The sequence below is a fragment of the Toxotes jaculatrix genome, chromosome 23 (genome assembly GCF_017976425.1).
Source record: "Toxotes jaculatrix isolate fToxJac2 chromosome 23, fToxJac2.pri, whole genome shotgun sequence".
Taxonomy (NCBI): domain Eukaryota; kingdom Metazoa; phylum Chordata; class Actinopteri; family Toxotidae; genus Toxotes; species Toxotes jaculatrix.
Window position 1 is genome coordinate 6,340,950 of NC_054416.1, and position 14,674 is coordinate 6,355,623.

Consider the following 14,674-nt stretch of genomic DNA (forward strand, 5'->3'; position numbering starts at 1 on the left):
AATCTTCAGTCTTTTATTTTGTAATCATAAAATGTGCCACATCCTGTATTCTGGCCAACGTGGTGACACTTTCCAGGCTGTTGCGTATGACAGGATTCAAACTGAGCGTGCATGTGTGATGACTTTGACACGAGGCGTTTACAGGAACACCCATCTCTTTTCTTTGTACGGTCCGGCCGAGCTATGGCTAGAATGATTGGCATGTCAGTTTGTCAGTTTCACAGCGGTGCACGAGGAGACGCTGATGCAGAGCGACATGCACACAAGGAGAAGAGGTCGACTCTACAGCTGAAATGCTGGAGGATGCTGGTCTGTGTTATTTAAAGCAAACATGCACATACCACGTAGTTTCCTTCAGCATCAGTAATAAATGATCCATTTCCAGTTCCCAGTTGCTTCAGTGAACACACACACGCACACAAACATACTCCAGTAGTATAAATAAGGTGATTTCAGGTCTGTTATGTCATCTCAAGATCGTCGCCCTTCTGCTTTTATCTTTCATTTCCTGGTTGCTAGAAACTGACACTTCAACCAATAAAGTCCCTGAATAATCTTCATACAGAGTTCACCTCTGAAGAGTTTCCATTTTGAAAATGATTAAATGTAAACATCCATGATCCGTCGACCCTACTGGTTGGTGCGGACCTTGCTGTTGGCAACAATGCCCGCAGCCTGTATGACCCTGTAACGCTCGCGGAGGTTTCGCCTCCTCACATGCTCGTTGGTGATCTCTACGACGTTTCCTACGGGGAACCAGCCCTTCTGACCGTCTGACAGACGGCTACCTTCAAACCAGCCTGCCAAAAAGAGAAGAGGAAGGAGAGGGGAGGGGAGGAAGGGAGGGAAGAGAACAAACGGGGGAGATCGGAGGTTTCTGTGTTGTTCATGCAAGAAAGTCAAAACAAATCAAAAAACTGCTAAGGTGGAGGATTGAGGATTGATGCAGTTATGAGGATCAGGGTGTATAAACAAGCAGAGTCAAGGGAGGAGGTGTGTTAATGATACAAAATCATGTCGGTGCATTGGACTTTTTTAATTGGGAATCGTCTTTACAGGACGGAAATATTTACAACACTTAATGTGATAATCTCTAATTTTAGATAAGGGCAGCTCGTCTCTTTGACGGTCAGATAAATAAATAGACAGCTCTTTATTTGTCCTCGAATTCCCCGCACATTCTTACCCTCGTTGGTTTTGCGTAAGATGTTGATGATCTCAGTGGGCTCCAGGGTGAGCTCGTCTGCCTGCTGGGCAATGTACGGCTCCACACACTGCACCTGAGGACAGTCTGACACACACACACACACACACACAACAGTAAAAAGGCTATAGAATCATTTTTGTGTCTAAGGCAAAATAGATGAATTAGTTTTTTGCTTGCATGTTTGTGCTTCCTCACCCCAGTCTTCATAAATCACTTCGTCTTCGTCTCTGTCTGGGTTGGTGGGGTGGGGGAAAGCTGCCACCCACCTGTGCATGTCTGACCTGTTGACAGAAACAGCTTGAAAACTGTTTGTGGGCCACGTGTTTTATGACATGTCTCAAAATTCACAAAAGGACCACTCACTGAGAGGGAGCTTTGAAGAGCCGCTCCATCATGCGTCCCTGATGGTTTTCCAGGAGGGTGAGGTTGAAGCAGTGCTCGTAGGGCCCGCCTTCTTCCAATGGCTGCACCTGCACCAGAGAGCGATGGGCGTGGTCGAGAACCACAAACCGCTCCGCGCTGTTCAAGAAAAAGAGAGGTAAGTTGTTGTTTTCATGTAAATTTTGACTTAGCATTATTAGGCTTCAGGGGGTGTAACTGAATGTCACCTGCATGGCAGCTATAGGAATTAATAGTTTTCATTGTATTTCATATAATATGCACGATGCACTTGTTTTGCAGAGCTGCTGTCAATGTGACACCAATCACGCACTTCTCTTCCTCTCAATTCTCCTCAAATACTACTTCCTGCAACATTTGAGGAAGTTAGGAGTCATTTCACCCTTGTTAAAGAGTCATGATTTCGTTTGTGGAGAGTGGCCACATTTGTTGAGGTGATGTTGTGACAGCTTGTCAAAAGAGACGGCCGGGGAGCTTCGCAGGAGAGTGGCTGCAGTTTCGTTTTCACAGTGTCGGTGGAAAACATACAACTGAACAGTGGCATGAGTCCACAGACCACACCCCCCTCTAAGCACCTGTTAATGCCGTGACTGTTAACAAGGTTAATGATAAACCATCATGTATAATCGTATGTAGAGCATAGTGTAAACTGGGAAAGAGCACCTATAGAATAACTTACAGGGAAAGTGGCATTTCTATTATTTTTCCAGTAGCTGCTTGAACAGGGTTTACTATCACTCTGATATTCAGCTCTGCCTCAAACACTAATACAAGCCAAGGCCTCACCCCTTCTTGGAAGCAATGACGAGCAGATCGTTAAAGAGGAAGAGGTAGACGGGTGTGAACTTGGCCCTCATGTTGAAGAGAGTGCCTCCTTTGGACATTTCCTGCAGTTCTCCCTTCTTCTCCAGAAATCGATTCTGAGAGATGATCGGGATGGCCTGATGGGGACAGACGCAAAGGCGGAAGCATTTACGGCTTTTTCAAAGTGAAAGTCCAGCTGAAATGCTGACAAATAAAAATCATGGACACATTCATCGTTGCGTTTACCTTGAGCTTGTCAAACTCCAGTGTTTTAGAGATATGGATCAACTCCTCCATCTGTCTCATCTTTCCCACCTGAGTGTTGCACTCGTCAATGATCTTTGTGATTGTAAGAGGGGAAAAAGAGAGACAAAATTATTAAATAAATACCTCATGGGTCAGAAGATTCATTATCTTTCCACAACTGTATTCCCTTCCGCTGTCATTGTAGAAAAATGTCTCACTTGGAGTATCAGGTTTATTCCTCTGACAAAAAAATCCTTCCCTGTGTTTGAGTGAACTCGCACTGCCATTGTCCTCACTGACATGTATGACTCACCGTCGCTGCAGAGCTCATTATTTAGGAAATACTTCACTGTGACAATGGCTGACGTCAAATTTCCAGAGGCATGTGAAGCACGCTGAAGTCAAATTATATGGATTTGTATCCAGAGGGGAGGGTGAGGACAGAGGGACGTTTACCTTCGACACAGAAGCCAAAGCCTTGGAGGCAGTCTCCTCCTCTTTCGTCCCCTCCTTTGTTCTCTTCAGGATGTTCTGCAAGGACAAACAACAACTTTCCATTTCTGCAACGGACAAACAACCACAACAGGATCCATACTTCCATCTAAATGCAAAGAAGGCCAGACAAAGAAGGTGGAGACAATGTGTGTCAAAGTGTGTTTGCTTATAGGTTAAGAGGTGGTGACGAGTGTGAGCAGAGGAGATTGTGCTGGAATAACAACATTCCACACGGCAACACACCGTGATGAACTCGGACTACTGCCTTTCAATAGGTCAGGGTCACCTATGCAAAATGCTGTGTGGCATTCTGTTTAGACGCTTGAGAAAAATATTTAAAGGTTGCAAAGGCTAACAGCATTGTAGTCACACTCCAATCACATTTCCATGACACTGACCTCCTGAGCTTTTACCTCTCGAGAAAAGAGAAGAAGAGCAGCAGCAAATTGTCAGGGTTCTTCCTCAGTGGTGAAAAAGGAACAGCTGCACACTGACTCCAAATTTATTTACACATTTAAATCCCAATCAGATTATTTAGCCATTTTAACCTAAGAAAGATCCGAAAAGGACTCGAAACATTGTCTTTTTGATTAAATGTGTAGTTTGAAGTCAGTGTGCAGTCATTACTTTTTCATTTAAACTGTTTTCCAGCATTAGCAATGCACCTGCAAATAATGTGTGTATACTATACCATGTTCCTACATTTAATAACTGGACAGTTTGTGGGAAAAAAAAGCTTATTTGCTATTTAGATGAGATGTTTGGTACAGGAAGTAACTATTTATTAGCGAACAACAATTAGACAAAGAACCAGGCTACCTGTTTTGTCTGTGCTTCCAGTCTTTATGCTAAGCTAAGCTTGGTTATGTAAGTCTGTGTTAAAGTTCTGTCAGGATTTAACTAGTTGTCCCATGACTTGTTCACCTCAATGAGCATTTTGATGCGAGTTATTCGCTGGAAGGGCAGCAGCAGGAAGGACATGAAGGGCAGCCGCTGGCACTGAGGCGACTCCTGCAGACGAGTGATGACCGTAGCAAACTGCGTGTTGTTCTTCCTGTAAACAGACGTAAATGCAAATGATAAAAATACTATTACACTGTTAAAACCCAACCAGCATGAATTCCTGATTCTTGTAAAGATCGATGTTCCTCACATGAGCTGTGTGAAGGTTTGCTCCTGGTAGATCTGGTTGCGAACGTAGTCAATGTAGGCGGGGAACTTGTGCTGGGCGTGGTAGTGGATAATGTCACAGATGTCGGAGAAGACCAGCTCCTCGAATATGCGGTCCTCCAGGTCTTTCGAGAACCTGTGGGGACAGACAGCAAAGGTTTTGCTAAAAACCTCCAGAAAACAGCTTAACTATGCATTATCTCGTAGTATGAGCTTTTTCAACCACAAAGAGCAACCAGACAAAAACTTAAAATGCTTTTGATTTGACCAGCACATAGTCAGCAAATGACTTATTGCATACATCACCTTCCTATTTCCCTTTTCCTTTATCTCCCTTCATCCTTCCTTGTGTCATTTCTCACCTCTCGCTGACCTCTCTGACCCTCAGGATGTTGGAAAAGAGGGTTTTCTTGTCCCTGATGACCATCGTGACCTCCAGCTCCCGGCTGTCCATGAAATGTTCGATCAGGACTCGCAGGGATCGGAGGTAAGAGGCCTCTGATGTCAAAACCTCAAACATGCTCTGCCAGGAAAAACACACAAACGTTAACTTCAGCCTGAAAATGATACTGTGGTGTATTCCAGTTTACACATAAATAAGCAAAGAATTAAGAAAAGGAGACAATCTGCTTAATCAGTTATTTGTGAATGAAAGTGCAGTGACTGTTATACATACTGACAATTTCTGAATTCTTTTTTTTATAGTGTCTCATTAAATCAAATAATTGCAATTGCATAACCACTTCCAAGGCTCTTGAAGTCCTCAGATGTGTTTATTTTTTTTGGTCTATCGTTGTAAACACCAGCTCCCCAGTTTTTCCAAACAAACTGCTGTTGCTGCTACTGGAAACAAAAATGCAGCCTATCTAGTGCTGGAAAGTCAGAATTGTGACGGCAAAAGCTTTCATGAACTTCAGATAGGGTGAATTAATATTACATTACAGCAGTGAGTGTTACAGTGTGGGAGAATGGACTTTAATTTATATAATAACATCACATTATTACTTTAAGATGTGATTTATAACCTGATACTGCATCTCCAATATCTCTCCTCATCGCCTCATTGATTTTTTCTTTATGGGATCTCTCCTCCATACATTAGCCTCTCCCTCCTCCCCTCTCTTTAAATCTCTCACCTCCTGGTACTTGCACTGTTCAGGGGTGAGCTGCTCCAGCACTCCACTGTCCCGCACAGCCGGGAGGTCCTGCCACAGAGTGCTCTGGACTGGTGTGGGTACAGGGCTGCCCCTGGGTGGTCCATTTCCACTCATGGTGCCAGTGCCAGAGCGACGGGCAGTCAATTCCATAGCATAGTCCACACTAGTCTTACTGATGTTACGGCAAACTGTCTGGCGTCGGATCTCCTTGGTGATGACAGAGGCGCGGTACGTTTGGTACAGAGGCTCTGAGGGAAACAAGAAACTAAACAGGTTCCCAAAAGAAAACTCCAGTATGTCACCAGTACACATGTTGCTGCATCACACAAGTTCACAACTGTAAGGCGCAGGTGAAATGACTGACTGAAGATGAACAGTGCAAAGAAATCATTGAATTACAGACAAACATTATGACTCATTGTGAAACTCACAAAAATTCTACTATTGCATCATTAACATTAGAAGTGATTCTTTCAATTTCTGTATTGTGGTTTTTTTTTTATTATAAATGTCGGGTCTTACCATCCTGCAGGCGGGGCTTCCAGCTAAACAGGAAGTATGGAAATGGGGACAAAATGATCAACCACTGTGATATGGAACCAAACCGTCATCAACAAGAGGGTGAGTGACACAGTTATTTATTCCTCCCTGCACAGGACACATGCTAACTTAAAGGGTAAGACTGGTGAAATTCTATATTTTTCTTATTATCAACAAATTCCATAAAAACACCAAAACAACAATGTGTTATTCTGCCTCTGAAAACTAAGGCGCCCAAAGTTACAACTCACATTTCCTCCACTATGTCCTTCTTTTCTCCTTCATTCCCTCCATTCTCCTCTCCTTCTAAAAAGACAGGTAAATAGTGTCATCGCTTTCATTTATACCGGAAATTAAGAACTTGTGAATCATTCAAAGCTCATCTCAGGCAAAGACAAATACTGTTTGTTTGGTACGAACCTTTTTTCTGACTGAGGGACTGCACTGAGGCACTGCTGAGCCTTCGGGGATCTGTCTTTGGTGGTGGAGGTGGGGGTCTGTGAGGCAAGAGGGGGCTGGTTGGGGGTGGAGTGATGGCTCGTTGGGGGCTCAGCCCGCTGGTAGTGGAGCTGCCACTAGGCGATGACGGTCGCAGCATACGCCACTCCTCCAGGGTGGGCTGAGGGAGAGGAACGCCGCCTCGGTGCACCGGCGTGAGGCTGCGGCTGTCTGGGATCACAGGCATCCTCGGCGGGATGGCGGGTGGCACGTCTTCTGGGCTTGAGACGGGTTTGTCATTTGTTTGAAACTCAGATGTAGGGTCTGAAGTGCTGTAGGACAGTTTAGACCGACGGGCCGGTTTGCGCACCTTGATTAGAGGAATATCCAGTTCGTTACATGCAGGCGTGGTTTTATGAGTAACAGGGTCGACCACTGGAAGTGTGGCCTCGTAAATGTTGTCTTCTTCGTTTTGGGTGACCGGGGGTGACTTATCTCGTTTTGGGGGAACAGGGGGAGACTGAGAGCGAGTGACGGCAAGAGAGGTGAGGACACTGTGAGGCCCTGGGTCCGACCGCCTCCTGTGACCCTCAGCGATCAAAACATCCAAAGACTGGTTGAACTTTGCCTTGTCTTGTTTCAGCACCTCCCTCTCATCAATCACCTCGTCCCCTGCCTCACTGTTTTCTTCCCCTCCTGGCTCTATCTCCTCATATAATTCCCAATCCTCCCCATCCTCCCCATCCTCCTCATCCTCCTCATCCTCCTCCCTCTGCTCTGCCGCATCAGTCTCATCCCCCTGCCCACCTCCACCCTCCAGCCCATTGTTTTCCATGTCCACAGGCACCCACATCAGTTTCATGCCAGGCCGCTGGAGGTGGCACACGCAGCTGCAGCTTGGGTCGCAGCAGGGACTGAAAGGGGTGTCTGGACTGTGCTCCGCCTCTGCTTCACCTCCTCCGGTCAGCTGAACCTCCACCTCCTTCCCATCAGGCGCTGCATCAAAAAGAGGCACCACACATAAGCTTCTTTGTAATGTTTATGAAAAGGGAAGAAAATAAATCACTGTGAACTTCTCTAAAATTTTTTTTAGTTCTTCCTTATGTAGCTGTTTCCTGTCAACTTTCCTACATGTGTATCCTCAGCTCACTTTGACTTAGAGCCCATTTCTCTTTTTCCATCTGCTTTTATTATGGCACACACTGTTGACTGTCGAGTCAGCAGTTCATCACTATGCAGTGCATAAGTGGTGTCTTCAAATATTCATGGAAAGTTTGGATCATTGCAAGGCAAAAATCCAATATTGACGAAAGGAAATGGAGGAGGTGGAGGAATGAGAGAGGAGAATTAAGACGGAGGTTAAAGGGGTCAGTGAGTGAGATTATGAAAGGCAAAGAAACAAGTTAAGTCCAACCAAAGACAAAAAAAAGAGAGCTGGGGTGCATCCAATCAAAGTCCATGTCCAAAAAGTCCAACACATCTAAATTAATTAGACTGTTCCAGTTGCTCTCTTTTCAATGTCAAGGTTTAGCACGGGAGGAAACATGGAAACAAGACATTTTATTTTTTATTTCTCTTTTTTTAAAATAGTCTCAATGAGAAATTAATTAGCCAAACATCAACGAATGTAACTGTTTGTTGCAGCCCTAATCACCTAGGAAGACAATATTCTCTTTTAAAGCATCATTCCCCTATAAAGACCAGTTTATGTTAACAAAGAATGGCCCACTTTCTGTTTCTGACAGGGAACCAAAACAAGGAAGTGATAGCATGTGTAACTGAGGTGGGAACTATTTAATCAGGCAACCAATAAAATGTCACTTCTCAGGGTTCAGTTGATGAGCATGACATAGCAAAGGAACATCCCATATCAAAGACCTATGGACGAAAACTGAAAGAATCTCCTCATGTTTAATGCTTAATGTTGCACACAGGTGAACAGCTGACTGACAGAACCTGTTTGTGGCTGTCGGAACAGATCAGCCTGAGGCACCACACCTTCTGTCAAAAACTCTGAACAGATACCTGCTGTTTTAGAAGCACTAACCTTGTCTCTATCTGTGCATGTTTTTGAGATTTTCAGTGATCTTGTAAGAAATACTTATTATTATTATTGTTCCAAAGGAAATTTGGTTGACACACAGGCAGTAACCACAGAGGGCACAGAAAGTATCATAAAGAATTTGTGAAAATATATTCAAAAGTAAAATACAAAAACAAAACTGAGGGCAAAGATAGGAACACGAGTTACCTGATCGACCTCCTTCCACGCTGACGCCGTCCCCCTCCTCTCCTCCTGTAGTCCCCCTCTGTTTCTGCAGGATGCGACTCCTCTTCACAGGCAGCGGAGGCGCCTGCTCTCCCTTTATCTGAAGCTGCAGACTGTGGCGGGCTGGTTTGGGCTTTATTGTAGGTGGCCTTTTGAACCGTTTACTTGGTGTAAATTCTGAGGTACCATTGGTGGGTTGTTCCTCTGGTTCATTTGCAGACTCCTGTTTGCTAAACTTGTTTACAATCCTTTTGACTTTCCCACTAGAGACACTTGTACTGCTGCCGATGTCGCCCACAGCAGGGGAGCTGGGTGTTGAGGGCTTCGGGGGGATCTCTGGTCTGTGTTTGGGCTCAGATTTGAGGGGTGAGGTGGGCCGTTGGGATGCTTCCTGGACAGACATGGTAGCTGGAGGTGGTCTTCTCCTATGGTGTGTTTCACTCTGAGCCCTGACCAATCAGAGGTCAGGATTTGAGGGTCAATGTGAGTATGTCATCAGCACCTGATGAGTGAAGAGAAAGGAACAGAAAGCTGAAAACCAGTTTGATATTAGGTCAAATGAAATGTTATTAAAAGAGTAGTTCACAGATTTGGCTTTACTCTTAAGACCCAAACAACAGAATTCAGTTCATGTTTTATGGCTTTTTCTTATTATTGCATTTTCTTTTTCTTGTTAAATACTCAATACTTTGATGTCCTCAGGCCACATAAATTAAAGCCATAGGTCAAAATGTCAAAACAAAGACATTGTTTTATTTAATGTTTCCAGGGATTTTTTGTCTTTATCAGACAGTGGACACAGTCAGCTAACGGGGGGAAAGAGATGTGGTCTAACATGCACTAAAGGTCCCTGGCCAGGCTTGAACTGGGGATGGTACAATTACATGGTGAACGCTTTAAACCTCTAGGTTAGTTGTTTCCAACCTTTTTGGCTTAAAAAAAAAAAGACATGATTCACTATAATTATAGTAATTTTCTGTAGCTGAAACAAACATTTGCAACAAGGCAATAAACAGTATACCATTCAGTATTTCCATGACAGTATAATCCTCAGATCAGACTTTGAGCTCTGTGCAACAAATCTCCCGGTGTAAGGCCTCCGAGGAAAATGAACTTTGCACATTAAAGAGCCCACTCCTTCCTGGTGAGAATACATTCCCACAAATAAAATATAGAGATAAAGTGAAACCAGCCCAGTGGCTCAATGTGATAAGTCTGTTTACTGCAGGGTTTCACAGCGAGGGCAAATCCAGCTGTGGCTGCAGGCCATTGATTTTTTCCATTGTGGTATTCCCTGGCGTTTCAATACCACCTCTTAAATTGTTATTTAATAAGAACTCAGAGCTCAAAAACACAACTTTATTTATTCATTTACTGCCTTAAAGGCCGGAAAGTGTCAGGACATTGATGCCAGTGGGGAAGTACTGTCAGTAACAACAGTCTACCTGTGGAAAGTCTGCAAAAAACAGAGCTGATGTTATTGTCAAACTGGATATTATTTCAGCTTGAACTTCTGTGAACACGGACACAGTGAAGTAGAAAATACAAATGTCAGTTCTTCATTTGTTTGCTGCTGATTAATGTGTAATACCAGTGTAGCAAGCTGACACTCTGAATAGTATTATATGATTCATGATGCACTGGTTCAGTCCAATTAATAGTTAACCAATGTTTGGATACAAATGCACATTAATAATCCATCCACCCTAACCACTGTTGCCCCGACGGGTTAAATAGCCTCGGGCTCTTTGTACCAGTTTTACCTTTCAGCGAGTGAGCATGTGCTCGCCCAAGTTCATACAAATCTCACACTTATGAATTCAGTGGCCACATGACAAATCTGTAAATGTGTACTCGCACACACCCATGCACAAACACTCGCGCTTGCACTAAATCTACACTGACTCAATCCTTCAAAATTCATAGTCAAAGTACTGTATTCATTCAAATGAGGCAGTCAAACAAACCCCTCTGAGCCTGTTTTCAGCCTCTAAGTGTCTATAAAAAGCAAAAGCAATGATGATAACGTGAAATCCAGTTTCCATTCTGGGCGACCAAATGGCCATGCTGCAGATTCTCCTCACCATATGTTTTTTTTTTTTTTTCCTGTGTGTGCAACAGCTGATGTAATGCCAAACCAACCGTGGGTTAGTCATCTTCTGACTCGTGTGGAAAAGAGAACAGAGGTACAGAAAAAGACGTTACCACACTGCTTTGCTTTGTGCGACTCTTTGATGAATAAATTTACCATGTAGCTGCTTTGTTTAGGATTACACACATACACACCATCAGTCATCAAAAGTTTAATTAACGATTAATGTAGTGAGTCTCGTCTTATGATTAATAATTTCGTCACAGCTGGCTGTCATATAAACCCAAATATCTTTTTCTTTTTATAGCCATGCTGGTGGTGTGGCTCTGTAGATGGCAATATTGATACCAGTGTTGGTCCATCTCTGAGAAAAATCTCCACAACTATTCGCTGAGTGGCCTGAAAATTATTTGTGGATGGAGTCAATACATTTCCTGTTGATGGACTTATTAATAGGCTAACTGTTTCAGGGCAATTGCTTAAATAGTTGATGAACTTAACCACAATTCCAGGAACAAGTTTGCGAAGATAGGTATACATAAGCATTTAACTATCATGTGTATACAAGTAGGTGAAAAAAAACAGATTATGGGACATGTAGGATCCAGTGTTTTTGGAGCTTGATGCATACCACAAACTAAAATTCAGGATATCTCAGCCTCTGCTGCTTTGATTTTTAACCTCTACTTTTTTAATCTGTCCCCGGAAGTCCCTTAACTTTATGGAAGAGGAAAACTAAATCCACAGAGTACCACTTAGTGGGATATTCACAGAGTGGTCTGTTGTTTTATGCAAGATTAAAGGCTGTTCATTTCATTTTAAAGTGCCTGTAATTTCATATGAAGTCGTGACAGGACCAGACAACATTTTTAAGATATTAATCACCAGCTCTGCCTTATACCAGCAGGTAAACAAAAGCATCACAGTAATCCACTATAATGGGCTCTTGAAGCTCTTCAATTGAAAGTCTTTTCAACAAATCTTAGTAAAGTCAATAACACACAACCAGTGGCTGTTTGTTACTGAGAAAGTGCACCAGCTTGTTGGACAAGTTTGAAGGAGATGTGCATGCTGCACCGTCAGTGAGCTTATAATAAAGAGGCAGACAGGGTTTCAAGTTTCAGTCTGACAGGAATATGTTTCTGTGAAACAGCCATGTGAAAAATAATTATGAAATGACAAGGCAGGAATGCATGGCACGAAAACATCAGTGGGTTAATTAAAAGCAGTGTCCTTTTATAACCACCACAGACCTGCACACCCTTTAGTTTTTTGACCGTTTTTTTTAACTTAGGTTTCAGTTTCTTATCTTAATTCAAGAGACATTTTGCATTGAATTGAATCTGTGTGTGCCATCAGATTAAAAACTAGTCTTAACTTGTTTTATAATCTCAGACATACTGCAGAGGTGTACATGTCTGGGTGTGTGTGTGTGTGAGAGAGTGTGTGTGAGTGTAATGTAGGTTTTTAAAGGTTTCAGTTTTGGCCCTCTGGTTATTATCATTGTCCACGAGGTGACATACAAACCCCGAATAGGAGGGCGTGTACACTCACAAAGCACTCGTCCAGACATTGTGGACAACACATTCTGATATGTGTGTTAACGCACACAAAATACACTTGAGGTTATATTATCCCCAGACTTTCTTTTCAGTCACTGCCCCCCCGACTTCAAGTCTTTTGTCTCCCTTTGCTCTTTCGACCTGGTTGGTTCAATAGCTGCATCCTCCAGTCTACTGGACTCGACACACTCAGGCTGGGTCAGTGGGCCAGTCATTCATTCCAGTAAGTGTATTTGTCCTGCTAAATCCAATACATATCAGATATATGGTGTGATCCCTTAAATCAGACCAGACTGAGAACAATCCTTAAGTGCTTAAAGAGGGTGTCCATTAACACAACGCTGTGTCTATGTGTGTTTGTGTGTGTCTGTGTGTGTGTACAGTGTGCCATCTGCTCTGGAGACTAATGGGTCAGTGTGTATATAAAATGGGTAGGGGGGCTTTAAGAGAGCTACTCTTGCCCGACTAGCATCAACCAATATAATACATGTGATGTGCCTGTAAGCTCCACGTTGGCCAGGAAGGGTGGGCGGAAAAGGTGTGTCGGAAAGGAAAACAAACACACACACACACTGCAGGGGTTGGAATGCAGGTTAAAAAAATAATAATAAAAATGAGGATATAGGGTTCGTGTGGTGACATGAGTAGAACAAGAAAAGCCTTCCTATTGATATACAAATATAAATATCTTTTTTAGGTCTTGTAAGGCGCTATAGGGAAATGTCAAAACTTTAAGAAACCATTAAAGTGATACCACTGGTTTGGCCTACTATGTGTCAATTTTATTGATAAAAATGCGTTTCCAATATAAATCTTCATAAATATGAATTAAGTGTCATGGACAGGCTATTCATAAAATGTTCAAAAGCAGCGTTTACCCCTATTAGTCTATTTTTTTTATCCCTTAATCGCTTAATATATGGCTTAGTCCACAAAATGGGAAATGTGAAAACATCAAGTCAAAAATATTATACAACAGAAAATGTTGCAGTTATTCCGGAGGGACACAAAATTACTTTACATTATAACAGTGCCACCATAATTTTGTAAAAGCCTTTGCAGCGGTTTTCCATACAGGAACAGGTGCTTACAGGCTCAACCGCCAAAGTCTACCAAACGGCGCCTGCTAAACTGCCGATACGTTTTTAATCTCATTTAAAACACAAATTATAGAAAAGAAAACTCACCAGTATTATTCAGACATGCCCGAATGTCTCTCTTCAGTCATTCGGCTCTAGTGTTGGCAGTCCAACATTTTCCAAGAAAGAAAGCTTTAGGTTAAAATCGGTCCGGGGTGCAGATACTTTAGTGCACTTTAAACTTAAATATAATGTTAAAACTATCAAGTACGTAAAAGCAAAGCGGGTCCGTTTCTTATTGTTTCTCTGACAGGGTTGTTGTCTGAGCACCCATCATCCCCCTGTTGTTGTCTCCTCTTTGTTACCCGCAGCATGTATGAGAGCGGAGGAAAGGGAGGTAGGAGTGTGACAACCCCCCTGAGGTCTGAGGTCAAGTCACGGGCAGTAAGGCTTAGAGATTCCGGTAAGAGATTTCAAAATAAAACCCTGATTGTGCAGGAAAACCTTCAAAATATTACATAATATGAATGATGTGCATTGTTCAATATGAATCTGTGTAATGGATATTAACAAAGGTAAAATATAGTACTTTGTTTTATTATATGCTTTATGAATTTTACATGAGTTTTATGGTCAGATTTGTGTGTATATTCTGGATTTAATTTGGATGCAAGACAAAATTTCTCTTATGGACTAATTAACTAACAGCAAAAAGAATAAACACCATTGACTGAAAAACTAATACCATGAATCAGAACAAACAACAACTGATAGCAATGAACTTACATTAATGAAAACAGATTTCAGCAAACGAGAACGTTTTTTGGTGACTCTTATTTTGAAGGACAAACGGTCGCAATTTCCGGCTTTTTACTGTAACTTTAACAAAAGTCTTTTGCTGTTGCAACCTACTAACGCCTTAGAAACTAATATTAAGCCTTTATATAAATATATATTTCATGGTTGATGTTACACAAGCCTTACAGTAAAGTCATCGCATGTTTGAGCGTTAAAGAGTCAGCAACTTTGTTTTATGAAGCAGTGGGATGACATCACATGGTGATCACTGCTTGTAAATGATTATCACGATACAGTATACATAACCAGCTCTCTACTACATGCTTTAACAGGTGCACAAAAGGAGGTGCTTGGCTACTGCACAGGTCCCTCCCAACACCTCTGTGTTTTATTTTTGTATCCTACTTCCACCTAGTGC

At 42.5% G+C, this 14,674-nt stretch overlaps 1 protein-coding gene across 1 annotated transcript; it reads right to left on the reverse strand.

Moving 5' to 3' along the window:
* Positions 1 to 492: 492 nt before the first annotated feature.
* On the reverse strand, positions 493 to 13,813 carry arhgef15b (Rho guanine nucleotide exchange factor 15b). Its single transcript, XM_041031422.1, has 16 exons — positions 13,567 to 13,813; positions 8,708 to 9,227; positions 6,439 to 7,452; positions 6,270 to 6,324; positions 6,001 to 6,023; positions 5,458 to 5,726; positions 4,684 to 4,844; positions 4,305 to 4,457; positions 4,076 to 4,205; positions 3,113 to 3,187; positions 2,657 to 2,749; positions 2,393 to 2,547; positions 1,571 to 1,726; positions 1,403 to 1,488; positions 1,187 to 1,291; positions 493 to 800 (listed from the first exon to the last, which is right to left on the reverse strand). The coding sequence occupies exons 2-16, from the start codon at positions 9,126 to 9,128 to the stop codon at positions 631 to 633; spliced, it is 3,066 nt and encodes a 1,021-aa protein (XP_040887356.1). The 5' UTR covers positions 9,129 to 9,227; positions 13,567 to 13,813; the 3' UTR covers positions 493 to 630.
* Positions 13,814 to 14,674: the final 861 nt, after the last annotated feature.